Source organism: Aulonocara sp. 'chitande type north' Nkhata Bay, linkage group LG3, assembly GCF_057382095.1.
Source record: "Aulonocara sp. 'chitande type north' Nkhata Bay isolate Kocher_YH1m ecotype deep benthic linkage group LG3, A_spYH_male_GT1.1, whole genome shotgun sequence".
NCBI lineage: Eukaryota > Metazoa > Chordata > Actinopteri > Cichliformes > Cichlidae > Aulonocara > Aulonocara sp. 'chitande type north' Nkhata Bay.
The window spans coordinates 37,609,740-37,630,360 of NC_141346.1; the positions used below are offsets into that span (position 1 = coordinate 37,609,740).

The following is a 20,621-nucleotide window of genomic DNA, read 5'->3' on the forward strand; positions in this document are numbered from 1 at the left end:
TACTTGTAAATGAAAGGAGGAGGAACTTTACTGAAAGTAGACGATGAAAAAGGGTTTCAGTGCGCATTTTCACACAGAGCAGTGACACAAAAGGGAGTTAACTGTATCCAAGTGTCTCCTTTTAGTTTAGAATATTAGGGAAAATGGATAAATACACACATCCCCTGTTTTTTGAAGTCAAAGGTCTCTCTGGCAATGATATTCAGGATATCTGGAGATACTTTCAGAGAGGAGAAGACTCTGGAGGTGGTGAGTGTGGAATTCCTGCAGAGGTTGAAGGCAACACCTATAAAATCTGTTTCAAGGACAAAGAAGGTATTTTTTTTATTTATGTAAACAAGAATATGTGTAAACAGTTTAAACTCATGCTAATACCTCTGTGACCATGTCCATATTCACAGGCCTGCATATGATGTTCACCATCTTAACTGAATATTAGAAGAGCTAAAAAAGCTAAAGAACAATATGCTGCCCTAAGTTACTTGCGATTCTTTGTTTCTTTCATTCTTGCAGTTACATTTTTAAATGTGAGATTTTGTCCGTGACATGTGGTGACTGAATTTAGCTGTTTTGACAGTTCAGGAGCGGGTTTTGCTGAGAAAGTTTCATGCCATCTCTATTTCTGGTGGAAAACAGTATTTAACAGTGAGCCAAGCAAGTTTACCTCCACAGACCCTCAATCAGTCAGCGACCAGTCAGTCACAGGTAAGTTTTCTTTTTCCTTTTTCCTAAGGAAACCTTGCACTATGTACTGTCAGGTAATCTGACCTGACCAGTTTGGGTGGATTCCTGAAAGGTGCAGGCATTCAAAAAAGGCACCCAAAGCGAAATCCAAACATGCGCCATGTCTGATTAATAGAAATGCAGTTTTATCCAACACTAAGATAATGAATCAGCTGGGAAACATGTACTCTGATTACATCTCTGAGTTTATTTATGATCAGTTTAGTTACATTTTATTAGGTTCCCTTGAGTCTTTGTCCTCTGTGCTCCTCTCGGTGTTCTCCCCAGCCCATCTTGTCCTCTGTATGTGCTCCTTAGTTATGTCCACATCTCGTCTCCCATTCTCACTGCCCTGTTCCCTTGTTAAGTCAGAGTGTCCTAGTCTGCCTTTTTCCCATTTTATTTTGACATGGTCTTTGTGCAGTGTGTTTAGTTTTGCTTCCTGGTGTCATGTTCGTTTGTATCAGTTTTGTTCCCCGTGTGTTTCCACTTCCCCTGGAAACCTCCTGTCTATATATATTGTGTTTTCCCTCAACCTTTATTGTCGTGTCTGTTTTTTCCCCCATGGCTCTTCTGTGTTCCTTCCCAAGTTTACGAGGTTTAACCCGGCTTTTCTAGTAATGGGTAATTGTCTTGTTTTCTTAATTTCCCCAGTTCAGGCGATTGATCCTCTGTTTAGTTTATAATTTATGTTTTTCTCGTTCAGGATATCTGCCTAAATAAATGGCACGCTTTCAGTTAAATTCCAGTTCCCGTCTGTGCTCTGCGTTTCGGTCCTCACATAAACAATCCATGCAATTTGCCTTCACATATCGTGTCAGTTTCCTGCTCTTAGCTGACAGGAGTGGCACTCGGTGCAGTCTCCTGCTGGTTTACCCCATCTGCTTCAAGTGACGTGTTGTGTATTCGGAGATGCTCTTTTGCATACTTTAGTTGTGACAAATTATTTGAGTTATTTTTGCCTTCCTATCAGAGACTATTGCGCAGGAAATTTTCTGTAAATCAGCAATATTTGTACTAATTGTACTTAGTACAGTTAGTATCCACATATGTTGACTTGTTGATTTGTAAAAATGGAAATAAATAACAAAAATAAAATAAAACTGCCAAAAAACAACAAAAAACCTGTCATCTGCTACTGACCAAACTGCTTTTAATCATTGGCCTAAACTTTCACAATTAGTGATACTGCAGACTCTATTTTACCAGAACCAAAGCATTTTAGAAAGTGGAAGCCTTCTATAAACTAAGATAACTTACATTCACCTATAACTTGGATAGACATTTGAAAAAGAACAACCAATTTGGTCAATAACACTCAGTCCATGTAAGCTTATCTCTTATGTTTTTTATTTTTATTTTTATTTTTTATTATCTCTTATGTTTAATGTTTATGTATTTTTTAAATGTAGAATTCTTATTGGTTTTCAAGCATAACGTGATAAATGTGCTTTTTTTTGGTTCTTTCTCAGGCACCAACAAAAGTGATCACAAAACATCTCGAGAGGACATTTAACGTAGATATTTTCCTCCTGTATTATCTAAGAGATAAACCCAAGGCATTAAAAATTCTCCAGAAGCAGCTCTCTTATATCGGCTGCACGGTGGAATTAAAATTTGATGATGAAAATGTTGTAGTTAGAGGTGACAGTCAGAGTCAGCCAGGATGCCCTGCAGAGAAACAGGAGCTACAGCTGGATCAGATTTTCAGCCGTTTCAATGAGAACTATCTCTGCTATCATGTATTTGAGCCAAAAAAGATCAAGATGCTGCTGCAAGACTCCTCCCTCAAGATAGATGACATCAAAGTGTACAATGAGAATGGCTATGCTGTGGTTGTGGGAGAGGTCCATGCTGTGAAGGAGAAGATTGCAGATCTGGAAAACATTCAATACACCAAAAAAGAGCTGCCAATTGTGGAGAAGCAGTACAGGCGTATAGAAGAAGAGTTCAATCGAGAAATGTTCGCTAACTATCCAGATGTTAAAGTCGTCAGAGGTAGTGCCACAATCACTTTGGAGGGCCCTGACACAGATGTGCAGTCAGGAGCTGCAAAACTAGATGAACTGATTAAGAACATAAAGGAAAAAAGAGTCAAGTTCCCCACAGCTCTGCTAACCTTCATCAAAACCAGTGGAGCCATCTCCAAATACCAAGCTCGTTTCCAGCAGAGCCTCAGAAACCCTGTTTTCTTTGAGGTGGGTTCAGATGTGGTTCTGTCCAGTTTGTCCTCTGATGCTCTGAATGAGGCTGAGGCAGCAGTGATGAGAGAGCTCAAAGTGGCCACTGTAAAACTGCAGGGGGCTGCAGCAGTACCTCCAGATTTAGACAGAGTGAAGGAAATCCTGATGAAAGCGAAGAAAGAAGCAAACATTAGTGAGCTCAGAGTGGATGTGAGCTTCATGCCAGGAGTTACTGGAACTGCAATAACTAAAGTACGACTGGTGGGCTACAGTGAGGATGTTAACAAGCTCAATGAGGTCCTTCATGGTTTCCAAAAGAATGAAGTTGATATTCAAGAAGTGGTAAACTTGTCACATCCTGAACTGGTTGACTGCTTCGATAAATTGTTAGACCTGATTGGCATGAAGCAATCTAATGTGACCTTGGAAGCCTCACATGTTCCACATCCCTGTGTGCTGGTGAAGGGTCCTCGTTCTCTGGTTCAGAAAGTTCAGACAGACTTAGCCACGAGTCTAGCGCAGCTGTCAACTGATACGGTGGTGTTAAATGGACCGGGGGTGCAATTGTACTTCCAGGAAGAAGGCAGACAAAACAAAGAGCTGTTAGAGAGATCCTGTCAGGTCATCATCAGGGAACAACAAGAAGTCTATTCTCAAAGTACCACAAGTGTGTCTGATCTTTACCCAGAGCCACTATACATTAACGTCATCAGCTCCAACCCAGACAGACTGGAAAGCAACACTGCCAGAAGTACACCAAACACAACAGCTGTTAACAAAACAAACCTGGAGATCAAGCTTAGCACTTTGGAAGATGAACAGGTTAAACAAATATATTCTAAACAATTTCACAATTTCTATTCAAGCAGCATGTGTCCCACATGTTAGTATTATTTCACATAATTTCTACAGGTGAATGTGGTGGTGGCCCCCATGGTATCCAAAAAGCTTACTTCCACTAAAGTTGGTAAATGTCTACTGAAAAAAGCAGGAAATCCATTGCAGAAGGTCTTTCATCTGATAGCTCGGAAGTGGACCCTTTCTGCTGGTAATGTTATGGTGGTTGATGCACCTCCGGCTCTGAGCTGCTCTAAGATCTTCTTCATTGAGTGTCTGCCATGGGATGGAGTTGATGGCCTCAGCATGCAGGTAAAGTAAAAACACAGTAAATTCATAAACATGTAAGAAAAACACAGTCATAAACCAGTAAATGGAAATGGTAAATCTCCTTACCCCTGAGACCAACGCATAGACAAGTTTTTCCTGTTTTCTCCTTTGCAGACACTTGCTATTGGGCTAAAAAGGTGTTTGGAACTCTGTGTAGAGGAAGGCTGGTGTTCAATTGCCTTTCCAATCATTGGACCCGGGGTAGTTCTGAAATATCCCCAGAAAGAAGCCATTCAAGTGCTGACTGACAGCATTGACCAGTTTGGATTATCTGGGTCATGTGAATCCCTTCACAACATCTATATTGTCATTAAACCAGACTATCAAGACTCTGAGGAGGTGACAGAGTTTGATCTTTTTCGATAGCTGTATACAGCAACCCTTTTTTAAAATTTTTATTTTCCACTATCAGTTACTGCAGTAGCAGGTCATAGTATTACTATATTACATTGTATTAAATACATATTACTCCCTGCTGAGAGTGATAGTAATATGGGTAGGAATGAAGGTGTTAGACAGTACCACCCGAGCTACTGGAGTAAAAATGAATGCAATTACAGTACATAAGCATGTTTCTGCTAAGGCTGTATCTCTGTTAAAAGGGAGCATCTCCCTTCTGCCATCTCCGAGCTCTTTCTCACGTATGATCATCTGTTTATTGTGTTTTTCTTGTAAATATTGCAACATAAAGCACAGATGATAATGATCACAACACAGAGGATATGTCATTTAACATTAGTTAGAACCAGAGAATCTCAGGACTTGTTACCAAAGTAAGGGCAAGTTTGCGTTTGTTCTTAGTTTTAAGTACTGTGCATTGTTTGTAGAAACATTTCTGGAAAGGTGGTGCTTAAACCAAACATGTATCTACAGTGCTACCATGAGGTCTACAGACAGCTGAGCTTGAAGATCAAGCAGAGCGGTCAAGGTAAAACCAGAGCTGGTTGAACTGTTTTGATTCAGACAAAAATCTACCTTTGAAATGTTGTGTTTTTAACAAATATTTAACTGTTTCCACGGTTCAACAAGTGACATGGAGGTTGATATCAGAAATGTGAATCTTGTTGTCGTGTTCGTCTTTTCAGCCACCTTCAAGTCCCTCAAGAGTGACCTAACTGGCATAACTGTGAAAGTCCGAGGTGGGGTTGAACTAGAAGTGGTTTTTGGTGACATTGTTAATGAGACTACAGATGTTGTGGTGAACTCAACTGACTTCACAAATTTTCAAGGTGAGAGCTTTTGAATCTAATCAACTGTTGGGTTTCAATCATGTTTCCTGGGAAAATGCACTTTAGCCTTATGCTGGTAAACCATCTAATATCCATGTCCTTGGTGGCCTAGCTAGGGTGAAAAATAGAGATATGTTTTTGGGTTCTGTTGGCTCTCCCCTTTTGATAGAATTTCAAAATGTATTTAAAATAAGAAAGCCTTTTACAGATAATACCAACTTTAATGCCAAAACAAGTGAGGCTTAATTTCAGATTTATCACTTTCCAGTTTGTAAATGCATTTAGCACATGGCTAAAATAAAACCAACTCTAAACCTAATACATTTCCATTGACCTGTAGGATGTTTAGGGCAAATTAGGTTTTATACATACTTTGAAAAAAAAATCCCCTCTAGCCCCGGTTGGTGGTCTTTATCCTTCATGCTTGGCTCCTTTACCAGAGGCCTGAGAGCTTGAGGGTCCTATGTAGCAACTTTGCTGCTCCTAGGACTGCGCTCTTCTGGACAGAGATCTCGGATGTTGTTCCTTGGATCTGCTGGAGCCACTCGCCTAGCTTGGAGGCCACTGCACCAAGTGCTCTGTTTACCACTGGACCACTGTTAAGTGTACCCTCCACATCTTCTTTATTTCTTGGAACTTCTTCAGCTTTTCGTGTTCCTTCTTCCTGATGTTGTGTTGCTACGTGGTGGAAGATGGCCATCTTCCACTGCTTGTCCACCACCACTATGTCCAGTTGGTTTGCCATTTCCAGTTTGTCCATCTGTATCTGGAAGTCCCACAGGATCTTAGCACAGTCTTTCTCAACCCCCTATGGGGAGTCTTCCATTTTGACCTCATTTTGTCTCAGGGGCATTTTTGCACAGCCTGCACCTGGGGTTTTGCCTGATGTGGTAGACCCCAGCCTCTATCGATCTTATACTAATTCCTGTACTTATTCCTTAGCCTGGATTCCTTATTACTTATGTACTTGTTCCTGTGCTGCCATGATTAGTGCCTCTGTGCTATCTTTTAGTCAAGCTTTATCTAGCCATTGGTAGGAATTCTGGATGTCAGCTATTTCCTCTATCTGCTGGTGCTACATACCGTGCAGGGGCTTGTCCTTCCATGATGCCTCCTTTTCTTGCTCCTCATTCTTGGGTTTCTACTGCTTGAGGTATTCACTGAGCACACAGTCAGTTGGGGCCATCTTCCTGATGTACTCATGGAAGTTTCTTGTCTCATCCTGGACCATGGTTCGGACAACAACTAGTCCCTTGCCTTCTCCCTCCTGCCTTCCTTCCTTCCAGAGGCTTCTATGTCCTCCATAGGCCAGCTTATTATCCCAGCAGGGAAGGGTGTAGGTTTTGATAATCGGGATCTTGTTCTTGCCATTTAGCTGATTCCTCAGGACTTGCTTTTCTCTGCGGGTACTTGTCAGTTGCAGCGTTCCTATCGGCCTCTTTGTGGTTCCCATTTGCCTGTGGGATTCCCAAGTACTTGTAGCTGTCCTCTATGTCTGCAATGTTTACTTCTGGTAGTGCGATCCCCTCCGTTCTGACTTCCTTTCTTCTCTTCATTACCATCCGACTACTTTTCTCCAGTCCGAATGACATTCTGATGTCATTGCTGTATATCCTGGTGGTGTGGATCAGTGAATCGATGTCCCATTCAGTGAACCTTGATATCATCCATGTAGAGAAGGTGGCAGAAGATTGCTCCATTCCACAGTTGGTACCAGACAAAAGTTTGGACACACCTACTCATTTAATGGTTTATCTTTATCTTTATGACTATTTATACTGTAGATTCTCACCGAAGGCATCAAAACTATGAATGAATACATGGGATTATGCAGTAAAAACATGGTGAAATAACTCAAAACATGTTTTATAATTTAGATTCTTCAAAATAGCCACCCCTTGCTTTGATTACTGCTTTGCACACTCTTGGCATTCTGTCGATGGGCTTCATGAGGTAGTCCCCTAAGATGGTTTTTAATCAGTCTTAAAGGAGTTCCCAGAGATGCTGAGAGCTTGATGACTCTTTCCCCCCCTCACTCTGCAGTCCATCTGATCCCAAACCAACTTGATTGGGTTTATGTCAGGTGACTGTGGAGGCCAGGCCATCTGCAGCAGCACTCCATCATTTTCCTTCTTGGTCAGATATCACTTACACAGCCTGGAGGTGTGTAACCGATGGCATGGCATGTCGCTGCAGGGTGCTGTGGTAGCCATGCTGGTTCAGTGTGCCTTCAGTTTTTAAATAAATCCCTAACAGTGTCACCATCAAAGCACCCCCACAGCGTTACACCTCCTTCTCCACGCTTCATGGAACCATGCATGTAGAGACCATCATTTCACCTTTTCTGAGTCACACAAAGACACAGCAGGTGGAACCAAAGATCTCAAATTTGGACTCATCAGACAAAAGCACAGATTTCCTTTGGTCTAATGTCCATTCCTTGTGTTTCTTGCTTTGCAGCGCTGTCAACAAAGCAAAGAGTAGCTACTTTGAGGAATCTAAAATATAAGATATGATTTTTATGAGTTATTTCATCAATGTTTTCTTTGCTACATAATTCCACATATCTTGCTTCATATATTTGATATCTTCAGTATGTATCTAATGTAGAAAGTAGTAAAAAAAAATGTAAAAGTTATTATTATTGATCTACAGGTGGTGTATGCCAAGAAATCTTAACTATGGCTGGACCTCAGGTTGAGGCTGAACTCAGAAATGGTGAGAAGAATGGCTGAAGATACACATTTAAAATTGCAATATATTTCTGGCACACAGTTTGCAGTATCTTAATCATGTTTTTGTTGTGTCCGTGTAGCAAAAGTAAAGAAGGGAGATATTTTAACAACCTCACCTGGAGGGTTCCCATGTAAAGCTATTTTACATGTGTGTGGAGAAAAAAATGTGAGTCTCATTGAGAAACAGCTGCTTTCTATCATTCAAACTTGTGAGTCTTCTGGATACAGGTCTGTGGCCATTCCTGCCATCTGTGCTGGTGAGTAGTGGGCAAGACATTAAAGATGCATAAGTGAACAGAAAACATCTAAATATTTTATTTGAATGGCTGTCCAGGATCTGGTGGTTTGGACCCCAACCACGTTGCATATGCCATCCTCCAAGGGGTTAAGACTGGTGCAACTTTCCGTCCTCTCCAATGTCTCACCAACATTCGCCTTGTCCTCAACAAGTTCAGTGTTTTCCTGGCATTTAAAAAGCGAGCAATGCAGATGTTTCCATCTGCTGTTATCAACACAGGTAACAGCTGTTCCTCTTCCTCATGAGGCACCTTTTTCATTTTTGAGCTATTTGTGACTGATTATAAATCATCTGTTTTACAGTTGTTGCACAAGCCACCCCAGTTATGAACATAGACCCAAGCATCCTTTCTACCAGCTCCAGAGTTCAACATTACACCTTCATGATTGTCGGACTATGCAGAAAAAATGTTGACAATGCCATTGCAAATCTCAAAAGTCTGTATCAGGCTGAGTGCACTACGCAAATCTTCAGGCAGGATGAACTTGCAGGCCTCACTCAAGATGATGTGAACCACTTAAAGCAGTTGACTGAGGTCCTGGGTGTGTATGTATTGGAAGACCATTTTAATCCAGGCTGCTGGACTGTGAGTGGGCTGAAAGATGGAGTCCATCAGGTGATGCAAGTGATTAGAAAATCTGCTACGTAAATATTTAGTCAAGCAAAATACTGAAAATCCACTTTTTTTCTTACATATCTGTGAGACAGAAGAGGTGTGTAATAAAATACAGATAGATATTAGGTTTTGGTAAAAGAAACAAAACAAAACAAAAACACACCCATACGTTTGTTTATAGTGATCTGAGTTTCTTGAATACCTCAAGTAGCTTAGCACCAACAGAAATGTGTGAAATGCACTCTGTTCTGCTGAGCACAGAAAAAAATAACCAGCCACAACATTTATTTGTAAGTTTGTGATTACAGCAAATGTAAATGCCAAGGTTTTTGAATTTGTGAGCATGTCTGCAAATCAAAGCAAGAATAAACATCCTTCCTGGGATATTAACACTCCTGCATGAATTTACTTTCTGTTTTTTTTTTTGACAAATTCACAGCTGCTATGTTATTGTTAACAGTATTGATGCAATTTCTAGTCTCAGTATGACATCTAGTGGATGGTCTGCTAACACAGCAACATTACTGCAGTATTGTTGCACAACTTATTTATTGCTTCAGTTTAGCCTTCTTTTTTCTTTTTGTGTTGTTTGAAATCTCAATGCATGAATTGAAATGTTCAGATCCTAACTTATGTCTGCTTTACAACCGATAGAGTTACAGCTGTTAAATGTGTAAAAACAACATCATCAAAAAACATAAATACCCATGAGGGCTTGTGTGGAAAAGTGGCCTCACATTGCTGTTACAGAAGACGACTTTGCAACTTTTTAAAGTTGTAAAGTTGTTTTTAAAGTCTGTCATTGCCATATTTAACAGGTACTTCGTGTAGTAATAGCAATAATAATCATTTAAATAGATAAATAGATAGCAGAATAGATAATCAGCAGACTTCAGATCTCTTTTAAAAACATTATATATGACTGTGTCAGGTTCGACGGTGCCCCGACCGGCGACCTGTGTGTGTGTTTGTTCTCCCGCTCTGTTTTTGTCTCCGTTGTAGTTGTTACGCGGTTGCGTAGCAACGGGAGATGTCCGACCCGGAAGTTCCGCCACTCTGAGTGGTCCCACCTGCAACTGATTCCTCGCCAGCTGCTGCCAATCATCCACCATTGTGACAGAACTATTTAATGATGTGGCTGAGTGACAGACAGCGCTGGAGTATTCCACCAAGCCGGGTAGTGACTCGAATTCAGCGAGTGTTAGACAAACGTTTGATAGCGGAGGGAGGCTAACCGCATCTGTTTGCCTTTTTTCCAGGCTACGAGTGAGACGGAGATACGAGAGGAGAGACGTCACTGTTTACGAAAGTTGTATGGACACACGAGGGGAGCACGGAAGGGACTTAGCACTATGGATTACTTTGGATTTGCTTCACTGTAAATAAAGACACTGTTCAATCTTAACGAGCGATCCGCGTCTGGGTTCTCTTACTCATCACTCCCGTAACAGACTGTGACTTCATATATAATGAAGTCACATATATGACTTCATATATGAAGTCACATATATGAAGTCATATATGTGACTTCATATATGACTTCACAGTCATATATGAAGACTGTGACTTCAAAGAGAGGAGCATATTTTTTCTCCTCTGATTTAATGATGGTTTGGAGAATCACATGTTTTAAGTGTTTCTTAAAGTGTATGTATTTCAGAGAGCTAAAGAAGCCTCTTGTACAAGAGGTACTTCTTCATGAACCAAAAAGAAGTCCAGCTGCCTTCTTTACAAACACTCAAACCTGCCTTGAGAATTTTTCACAGGCATACTGATACAAGTACAACATTTATTCATGACTATTTGGTAAGTAAGACCACGCCCCTTCAAAATCAGAGTTTCTATTGTCATGTCAGTGTTTGAAATGAAGTATTTAATATCTGTCTGGTAATTTCCTCAACAGTAGATTTCTCCACAAGCACATTTTACTCAGCAACATAGACCGTGGGGACGAGGAAAGTAGGACCCAAAACGCAGGACTCTGCGATGCCACAGTGCACTTTATTTACAGTGAAATAGACACGCTAGCCGACTACCAAGAACACACGTCTCACACAGACTATACCAGTCAGGAGTAATAATCCCACGTCGACTGTCGCCGCGAGTCCCGGTTAAATACCTCTGTCTACATCGGTACTCCCGATGACGACAGTCGCCAGGTCACGCCTTTCCCACGGTGCGCACTTCCGTAAACAGCCCCGAGGACCAGGGGGAGAGAGAGAGAAGCAGACACACGCACACACACTCTACATACAAACGTGGACAGAACAGTAGACGACACAGACCCCAAATAATAATAATAATAATAATGATAATAATAATAATAATAATAATAATAATAATAATAATAATAATAATAATAATAACCACTGCTCACGGACCCCGAGTCCTCCAGAGCCGGGTCCGTGACAGACAGACAAGTTAAAAACAGTACCCGCTCCAGCATTGCTCGTAATAAAGATACTTCTACTCTAGCAAGTTCCCTAAATGTTACCATCCCAGCAGGACAAACAAGGAAATTCACCATATGAAACACAGTGACCTATTTTCATATCTAGGTGTGTCTGTGATTGTGACATTCCAATGGAGGTTACAGGGACTTACAGGAAAGCGAAACAGAAAAAAAAACCCTGGGAGATTAATGCTTTCTCAGGAATGTGGTCTATGGAGACGTAAGATATAGAGGACTTGTATAAAACATATTGTAGATATTGTAGGTATTGTAGGTAAAATGCCATTATTGTACTTTATAATCAGATCAAAGGGAGAGAAAACATCAAAATAAGAAGTTGGCCTTCTGAGGGATTTGAATATGGAATTAGTGGAAAAGAAGGTAAGGAATCCCAGTGTGCTTAAATTGTGTTATGTGTAAAAACTCTGTCTGAACTAGCCAACAAACAATCTGGGTCATGTTTATGGGGGACAGTGTCAGACATGAAACTAATGCTGAGAGGTCAGTAAAAAGAGTAGAAACTTTCTTTCACAAAGTAAATGTAAGAGATTAGGCATCATGTGAAGGATAAATATATTCTATTTTTATGTAATTTCTCTAATTACCTCAATGAATAACAATAAACATAGCTCATTTATGATCTACTTACAATCATTCTTTGTCACTTCCATATCTACACCATGCAATAACAAAAACAAAGTAGTAGTTCCCAAGGTTTTACTATGGCTACACTTGCGTTTCTTTCTGGTAGTTCCCCCACCGGATAAAAACTACATTTGGGAAACGGGTCTATCCTGCTGGGTTGGATAGACACCATCCCAGCAGGTTATTTCATAAACTAACCTGTTGCCGTGGTGACATCCTGTCACAACGCCATGCTCACTTCCATGTCCTTTTTACAATGACACAAGAACAATTTCTTTCAAAAATGTTTGTAAAGGCAGACTTCATGGCTAGGCGCTTGATTTTATACACCTGTGGCAATGAGACTGAAAACACCAGAATTTAAAGATTAAGAAGGGTGGCCCAATAAAGGTGAATGTAAAGTGAAGGTAAAGGGATCGTCCACATCCAAAGACAGAAAAACAAACAGAAGATAAAGTTCATGGTATTTCATGATTTGTGGTTATAACCAGTCACTGCCAGTACCACAGTCAGCAAAATGCTTTGCAGTTTCAGTCTAGCTTTAACTTGGACTTGTTTCCGCTCTACAAAAGGGGAGGGTTGTTTGGTTTTGCACTTCCTTTATAAAGTGTAAAACCAAACACACTTCCGTGTAAAGAGCCTGATCAAAGTAACTGTCAGACTAATTTTCTTCAAAATATTAAATCCTCACGTCAACCATCAGCCACCGGTAACCAACAATGTAACACCGACCTTTAAATTTTGTAATGTATGCTGATATATTTAAAAATAATTTACACACATAATAACAGCACATTCAGCACACGGACGGTTGTCCGGTGCGGCATCGTGGTGGGGGGCGGATTCACGGGCATCGGCAAAAAAAAAAAAAAAAAAAAAAAAAATTGCTCGTACTCACGCTGCCCCGATATCAGCCAGCGCATATTGGGAATGTCATAGGCACCGATCGGTTTTCTATCGCCCATTTGCTGGGAGTAAGGGCGCCCTCTGTTTGCGAGGTGCGCCTGCTGCTTGCGGCACAGGGAGGAGAGGGCGGGGATGCGGGAGCAGCATCTAATAACCAACTCGCAAAATAAAATAAAAACAAAACAACAAACACGAAAACACCAGACATTATGATACAGACTTATAATTTGCACCGATGTTTTTTCGAAATTCTATACGCGAGTGCGAGAGCCCTCGGTGCGCCTGCTCGCTGCTGAAGTCAAAGTAAACTTTATTGTCATCTCCGCTACATACAGTCCAGTAGAGAGACAAGACCACAAGGCTCCAGTTACAGCAGTGCAAGTAAACAAACAACAAATATAAGAAGAGTAAGAAAATAAATACACACTTTAGGACCAGGGGTAAAGAGATCAATAACAATTTAAAATGTATATTTTACAGTTTAATGATTTAAAGTCTCACACACAACCTGTCGAAAGGGGAGGGGGCCCTGCTGCTTCCAAATAGAGCACATTTCATTCAAAATGATGTAAATCCAAGCCCATTATGTATTCATGATTTGAATCCTGGGTTGTGTGAAATCTCAGAAATAAAGCCTAGACAAAGTGAATCTGTGAACTAAGGTGTAGCTCTGTTGGGTTGTGTTGTGGTGATCCTCAGGTTGGGGGATTTGTGTTCATACTGGAGTTCAAAATTAAAACCAATGGATGTTCATTTTGACTAGATAGCACTTGACAGATTTACAGAAATGTAAATTTATTCTTTGTACATTACATTTCTGAAATCCAGTACTTTTTTTCCACCAGATTTTTACTAAAGATTTCTTGAAGGAGAAGCAGTTCAAACTGGAAGAAGAGTTTCACTGAGTCATGTGCACTCATTGGCCAGAGGCTTCAATCATGGGAGGGAAAAGGAACACAATGTTCTTGGAAAGCAGTGACGAGGAGGAGCAGCTAGGAGCTACTAAACTTGAGGAACTAATAAGGCAAATATCAAAAAAGAGAGTCAAGCTCCCAGCAGATTTGAGGACTTTTATCAAATCCAGCCGTGCCATCTCCAAGTACCAGACTCTCTTTCAAAACTTTAGACATCCTGTTTTCATAGAAGTGGGATCAGATCTGGTTCTGTCCAGTTTGTCCTCTGCTGACCTGGATGAGGCTCTGGCAGCTGTGGTGAACGATCTGAGTGTGGAGATTGTGAAGCTGCAGGGAAATGCAGCGGTATCTCCAGATCTTGACAGGATGAAAGAAGTCCTGATGAAAGCCAAGAACAAAGAGAACGTTCATGAGCTCAAAGTGGATATCAGCTTTGTCCCAGGATCTAATGGATCTGCCACAACCAAAGTAAGACTGGTGGGCTACAGTGAAAATGTGAGCAAGCTCACTGATGTTCTTCACGACTTCCAGTTGAATCAAGTTACAACTAAAGAAAAAATCTCTCTGCTTCATCCTGAAATGGTTGACTGTTTTCATAAAATCTTAGACCTGACTGGCATGAAACAGACCAAGGTTCCTTTAAGAGCCTCACATGTTCCAAATCCACATGTGTCTCTATCTGGACCCCGATGCCAGGTTCAGGAGGCCAAACAGGCCCTAACGTCAGCTCTAACCAGTCTGACAATAGAAACTTTGGGTCTGGATGGAGCAGGGGCTCAGCGGTACTTCAAGACTCAGGGTAAAGTGAGTAAAGAGCTGGTAGAGGACTCCTGTTGTGTCATCATCCAAGAAAAGCAAACTGTAGTCACCCCAAATGTGAGCACAAAAGCATATGCCAGCAAGTCACTTACTATCACACCCCAAACTTTGATTACTGGAAGGTCCATGAGGACTCTGGATACCACAACAATCCCATATGTTGATGTTAGCAGTTTGGTTCAACAGGTTAGATTATTTCTATTTTATTCTATTAACAGTTCGATAACAACACATGTCATAAAAAGATGGTGTTTACTGCATGCATTTGTATTTGCAGGTTTACGGTGCCTCCTACAAAAACAACTTGAGCATGAAACGGGAAAACCAAGGTATACCAACAGCTATTGAGTTAAGTAAACTAAGGTAGATGTAAAGCACAAAACAAATGGAAGCATAAAGGTTATTTAGATAAGTAAAAGTATAAATACTGTAATCTGCAGGAGCTCAACAGTCAAAATAAAGATGCAAAGTGCTATCAGCAAAACATACTGACTAAAAGAGCCAGTTGACCTAACAGCAGAACAAAGAGGCAGTCCAAGTTTGCTTGAGTATAGCTTTTTATTTAGAAATTATACATGAGACTAACAAAAAGGGACAAATACAAAGTTCAAAAACGGGCTAGGAGTTAAAAATGAGGGAGGTATACAAACAGGCCAGCATAAAACTCTTAAAATGCATAGATGCAATTGAAAAGGGGAACTATTCAAGGACAAGTTCATGAAGACTATTCAGTTATATTTTTGCAGTAGATGTTTTATTTAAACACCAAATAATACAGATGTTTCCTTTTGTTGTAACACAAGTAGTTTGATGAATGTTAACATCAAGTTCCTGTTTATCAGAATCCTGTTGATGTGTTTTTATAACCTATCAGTGCTTGACTTGTTTTAACACAGACCTAAGTGTCCTCTGTACTACTCATCAGCGGTCCATCTTCCTGTTCCTGGGCCTTGGTAAAAAGAGTGTCCATGATGCAATGAAGAAGGTAAAAGATTTGTACCAGGCTCACTGCTCCACAAAAAAAATGACAAAGGAGGAGTTGGCAGACTTCACCCAGGATGAAATAAAGGATCTACAGAAGCTAGTGGAGGCCCAGGGTTTGCATGTACAGCAGGACCAGAGTGGAGATGGAGGCTTGGTAGTCAGCGGGTTAAAAGATGGGGTCACCGAGCTGATACAGATGCTTCACGCTGCTGCTCGTCTACGGAGAGAAGTCAGAGTTAGGGAGGAGGATAATTTGTACCATTGTGTGGCGTGGTGCATCCTGGGATATGATGGTAGCTGGGAAAGGCTCCCCAAAACAGATAATTATAACCTAGAGCATGATATCAAGAAAGAGATAGTGGACACACACGGAAACATGTGGAGCGTGGATCTGCAGAAGATGGAAGCCAGAAGTCGGTTAGCTAGAAAAACCAAGCTAAAACGACTGGAGAATCACTCAGGTGAGAAGAGTGGTCTGGAAAAGCTGTCGAGTCCTAATTAGCACATCTTAAATGTCAAAAGACTTACAAACATTAGAGTGGTGATAAAATACTTTAATGGGATTTATGATCTGAGCTAGAGCTCCTTGACATATTTTTAATCATGATTTCCTTTTGTCTATGCATTTCTTTATTTTTAAAGTTCATCTTAATTTCCCCGATCACTATTTTAAAAAGTGTTCATGTGAGCAAAGCAAGCCCTTTGTTACTCCATATGGTCAGTTTATGTAGTGCACAAAATATACGCCTTCGTTTTTTACCTTTTCTGGAAGCCCTCTGTGAGATTATGTCTGATTGCGCTGCACTCAGGATTTATGACAGTTTCAGTATGGATTTTGTCTTGATTTGTTTGTCTTTGGAAACAATAATTTTAGAAACATTTTTTTTTAATCTTCTTTGGTTAACTGGTCTAACTTTTTCCAGACTTTACTCTTCCTTTGTACTGGGACAATATGGCTAGTGGTGAAAATCTAAAAGTGGTTGCATTGGAGCCTTCCTCTTCAGAGTACCTCAAAGTAAAGGCGGCCTTCACGCAAACAGTTCAGAAGAATATATTGAAAGTGGGTGGTTTTTACCAGAAATCTAAGTTAACTGTGTTGAACAGGAAACTTGAACAGCTGAACATTTTGTTCTTTTGTGTTAGATTGAACGCTTGCAGAATGTCCATTTGCGGCAAAGCTACGAAGTGCAAAAGAAGAAGCTTTCTGAAAAGAACAGACAGGAAGGGGGAGCACGTGAAAGGCTTCTATATCACGGGACGAGTCAGGACAGCTGTGAGTCCATCATAAGAAATGGATTCAACAGGAGTTTTTCTGGGAAACATGGTAATTATCCTTTGATCCAATCAACTTTAATCAGTATGATCACCTGATTCTGTTTATAGAACACCAGTGCATAGAAAATATCCTATAATAATGTTATAACATTTGATGTCACTGTTGCTTTATTTTGTTGATATTCTTTTTTTATTTTCTAATACAGAACATTACAGTGCTCTGCAAATGTTTTGACCTACCCTTCATGTTTTTATATTTTGCTTCCAAGCAGCCATTTTTTCTTGTAATATTTAGGGTTGTTTTCCAGACATTTGCTTTTTCACAAATTTACAGTCCTTGTACCTGACCATTTTCAGAGGATTGTGTTGTGTTTTTTAAACCACCTAACAAGATCTTTGAATTTTTCAAACGTAAAAAAGACATCTAACCTGAGAAGTGATATAAATGTCTGATAATTCCAAAACTTTAAATGTCTCTCTTTTATTTTCTGTTTTCAGCAACCTTATTTGGTCAGGGGACCTACTTTGCTGTCAATGGCAGCTATTCAGCCAACCCCGGCTATTCAATGCCAGCTGCTGATGGTTCTCAGAGAGTATTTGTGGCCCGAGTCCTCACTGGTGTTTACACTCAGGGCAACAGCAGCATGAAGGTGCCTCCGCCTCGCAGCAATCAGCCCGATGACCGTTATGATTGTTTGGTGGACCAAATAGCAAATCCAAGCATGTTTATTATTTTCAATGATAACCAGGCATATCCAGATTACCTCATTACCTTCTGTTAGTGCTTCATCATGGGGAACATTTCCTATACAGCTAATACATTTTCAACACAGCATTACCATCAGTAACTTGAATAGTCAGGCCCCATCTTATGTTAAAGACCTCATAGTACCGTATCACCTCTATAGAGCACTTTGCTCTCAGACTGCAGGCTTACTTTTGGTTCTTGGGATATTTAAAATAGTGTGGGTTAAGATTAGGCTTAAAACCTCAATTTTTGGTAAAGCATATGTTTAGTGCAGATAACCCTCAATCCTCCTTTAGTTACGCTTTAGTTTTTCCTTCCCACTCTCGGTCAGCATTGTCAGCACTTGCTCATAGCACTTGTCTGATGTTTGTGTGTTTTTCTTTATATCTGCATTATTATTGTCTTTATTTTACGATGTGAAGTGTCGACCTTTGTGATTTGGTGTTATATATGAATAAAACTGAATTGAATTGAATTGAACTGAACTGAATTGAATTAAATTAAACAGTGAGTGCAGACAGCAGCTTGCTTTGCAACATGGCTGCTGTTTTGTGTTGAACAACATTTTGACTCTTCTGATAAAAGGAATCTTCTTATTGTTATTCTTATTATCTTCTTATACAACTCACTATTAACTGAACAGCCAATGAAATAGTCACTCTGTGGAAAAACTGGAGAAGTAATTAGTCGCTCAACCACACAACATTAAATAGCAAATAAATCCATCTTCAAAAGTCTCTGTGCTTAAATTCCTGAACTTAAATTTAAAGAAAACTGGCTGCTCAAGACAGGCCAAGTGTAACTTTGTGTTACTACTTCTGCCACAGCGCAGTCTGGATTTTCCCAGCCCTTGTAGGCGGGCCTGCTGAAGCACCTTTGAATGGGAAGGACATATTTAAAGAGGCACAGATCACTGTTGATGTCGAGACAGTTCAAATTATAATTTATGTCAGGTCTCTGGTCTTTCTGTTAATTTACATCTAAAATATGAGCATTTCAATAATGTTATTCAAACCATATGTTGAAAAACTGTGTCATTATTTGTTCATGCATAATAAACTAAGCTAACTTCAATTGGACTCTAAAGTTTGGATTCTGAGCTTTAGATATTTGTAGATTACCACTTGAAGCTACATGTGAGAATGTGGAAGAACACTGTGGAAGACCAAGACAAATCTGTAACTGATGACTTACCAAAATGAGCACAAAAGTAACTGTAGTGTTTCACACTAAAGTGAAAGATGTTTAATTTCCTCAGCAGTGAATAATAAAAGATTTGGAGTTTGTTTAGTAGCTGTAGCTTTATGAAAATTTAAGTGTTTTTAAAATGTATTAAATCAACAATGCTTTTTTTGCCCTGTGAATTTTTACATATACTGTTTGCTCTTAAAATAAACTCTTTGAGAATGAAAAATCTAACATATTTATATAATTTGTTCAGCAATTTGATCTTAACAAACTGATGCCACTTCTCTAATTGTAGAGGCTAAGCCTACGGTTGAAGCGACTGAGGTGGTCGTTAACGGGGGTGACGCGATGTCACTGGTACATATGAATTAAGTAAACAGTCCAATAACTCCAGTACTTCTTATCGTGTCCTTTTTGGTCTTTATTCCCATATCATCTTAACATAACAGCGCAGCGGTCTCAAACTGTTTGCCTTCTTACAATTAATGACACACCTGACGCCGATTACGTGCGTCTACCTTAAATACCTTTACATGAACAAAACAGAAAAAGGTGACCTCTAGCGGCCACATAAGGTATTAACCCAAAAATGGCTCCTACACCCTTGTTTAAAGAATCAATGTAATGTATGCTATTGTTCACTGCATGACATCTGCCCATAAAGGACCTCATCACATGAATCAGTCACTGCCACAAATCTCCTGAGCTTATTTACCTCCTTCTTAGTAAAAGCCAGAGGTGTGGACTCGAGTCACATGACTTGGACTCGAGTCAGACTCGAGTCATTAATTTTATGACTTTAGACTTGACTTGAAAAAATGTTCTAAGACTTGTGACTTGACTTGGACTTTTACACCAATGACTTGGGACTTGAATTGGACTTGAACCGGTTTACTTGAAAAGACTTGATATTTTACCCCAAATACAAAATTTAACATGCATATTATATAGAGATTGAAAATGTGACGTCATTCACGGGTAGAACCGCAAAGGATTCTGGGAACTCGTGGCAAGCGGTACTAGCGCACGCAGGCTTTCAATTAAAATCAGTTATACAGCGATAAAAAGAAACACAAGAAGCTGTTGTATTATTAACTGCAATAGCCGGTCGCATGACAGCCATGGGAAGCCGACGGGTAAAGAGATCGGTTGTTATCGGATTACGTCGTTGAAGAGAAATTGTTCAAGCCATGTTTCCGAAGTAACAAAGAGGCGACGGGTGGCCTGGATTGCAGCCATTCAAAGGTCAAATATAACGTCCCAGAACCCTCCAGCTCACAGGTTAGTCTGCTCCAAGCATTTACACAAAGGTCAGTGTTTTTTAGTAGTTAATACGTCATTTTCATAACATAACTGGTGATATAGGTTACAAGCAAGTCTGGCGCTGAACAGAAATTGTCGCGCTATGCTCCTTTATTTATTGTGCATAAATAGTGAATTGTCCTGACACAATATTGTGTTTCGCCTCTGTTATTATGGTACATTGACAAAAACATATACTTTTATTCACAGGATAAAACAGGTTTTTTGTATCACTAATTGCCCAGTACGATTACAGCATACAGTATTATTGTCACTGCTACATTTCTGTGATGCTACCAGAAATTATTTCCACTACTAATTAATTACCGTTGAGCTCAAAGGTCCTATTAATAAACGGTTAACGAATGTGTATTTATGACGACGATTTGTGAGACTGGTAAACTTATGATACGTACGATGGTCTTTACTTTCTACAC

The 20,621-nt window shown here is 40.0% G+C and overlaps 2 protein-coding genes across 2 annotated transcripts; both read left to right on the forward strand.

Annotated features, from left to right (window-relative positions):
• The first annotated feature begins 81 nt into the window (after positions 1-81).
• Positions 82-9,328, forward strand: LOC147335478 (uncharacterized). Its single transcript, XM_086279443.1, has 11 exons — positions 82-315; positions 578-705; positions 2,196-3,728; positions 3,819-4,055; positions 4,188-4,412; positions 4,947-5,001; positions 5,159-5,302; positions 7,958-8,020; positions 8,118-8,294; positions 8,372-8,554; positions 8,638-9,328. Exons 1-11 carry the CDS (start codon positions 144-146, stop codon positions 8,982-8,984), a joined length of 3,264 nt encoding a protein of 1,087 aa, XP_086135569.1. The 5' UTR covers positions 82-143; the 3' UTR covers positions 8,985-9,328.
• Positions 9,329-11,609: 2,281 nt separating this feature from the next.
• Positions 11,610-18,365, forward strand: LOC147335479 (uncharacterized). Its single transcript, XM_086279469.1, has 7 exons — positions 11,610-11,784; positions 13,800-14,873; positions 14,965-15,016; positions 15,584-16,132; positions 16,595-16,731; positions 16,815-16,995; positions 17,445-18,365. Exons 2-7 carry the CDS (start codon positions 13,863-13,865, stop codon positions 17,726-17,728), a joined length of 2,214 nt encoding a protein of 737 aa, XP_086135595.1. The 5' UTR covers positions 11,610-11,784; positions 13,800-13,862; the 3' UTR covers positions 17,729-18,365.
• The last annotated feature ends 2,256 nt before the right edge of the window (positions 18,366-20,621 follow it).

What these genes read in the sequence shown, in the direction of transcription:
- LOC147335478 (XM_086279443.1), top strand. Translation starts at nt 144, where the DNA reads ATGGATAAATACACACATCCCCTGTTTTTTGAAGTCAAAGGTCTCTCT. An exon ending in GCACTTTGGAAGATGAACAG is followed by an intron (nt 3,729 to 3,818) that starts GTTAAACAAATA and finishes TAATTTCTACAG; the next exon opens with GTGAATGTGGTGGTGGCCCC. An exon ending in TTGATGGCCTCAGCATGCAG is followed by an intron (nt 4,056 to 4,187) that starts GTAAAGTAAAAA and finishes TCTCCTTTGCAG; the next exon opens with ACACTTGCTATTGGGCTAAA.
- LOC147335479 (XM_086279469.1), top strand. Translation starts at nt 13,863, where the DNA reads ATGTGCACTCATTGGCCAGAGGCTTCAATCATGGGAGGGAAAAGGAAC. An exon ending in TTAGCAGTTTGGTTCAACAG is followed by an intron (nt 14,874 to 14,964) that starts GTTAGATTATTT and finishes TTGTATTTGCAG; the next exon opens with GTTTACGGTGCCTCCTACAA. An exon ending in TTCAGAAGAATATATTGAAA is followed by an intron (nt 16,732 to 16,814) that starts GTGGGTGGTTTT and finishes CTTTTGTGTTAG; the next exon opens with ATTGAACGCTTGCAGAATGT.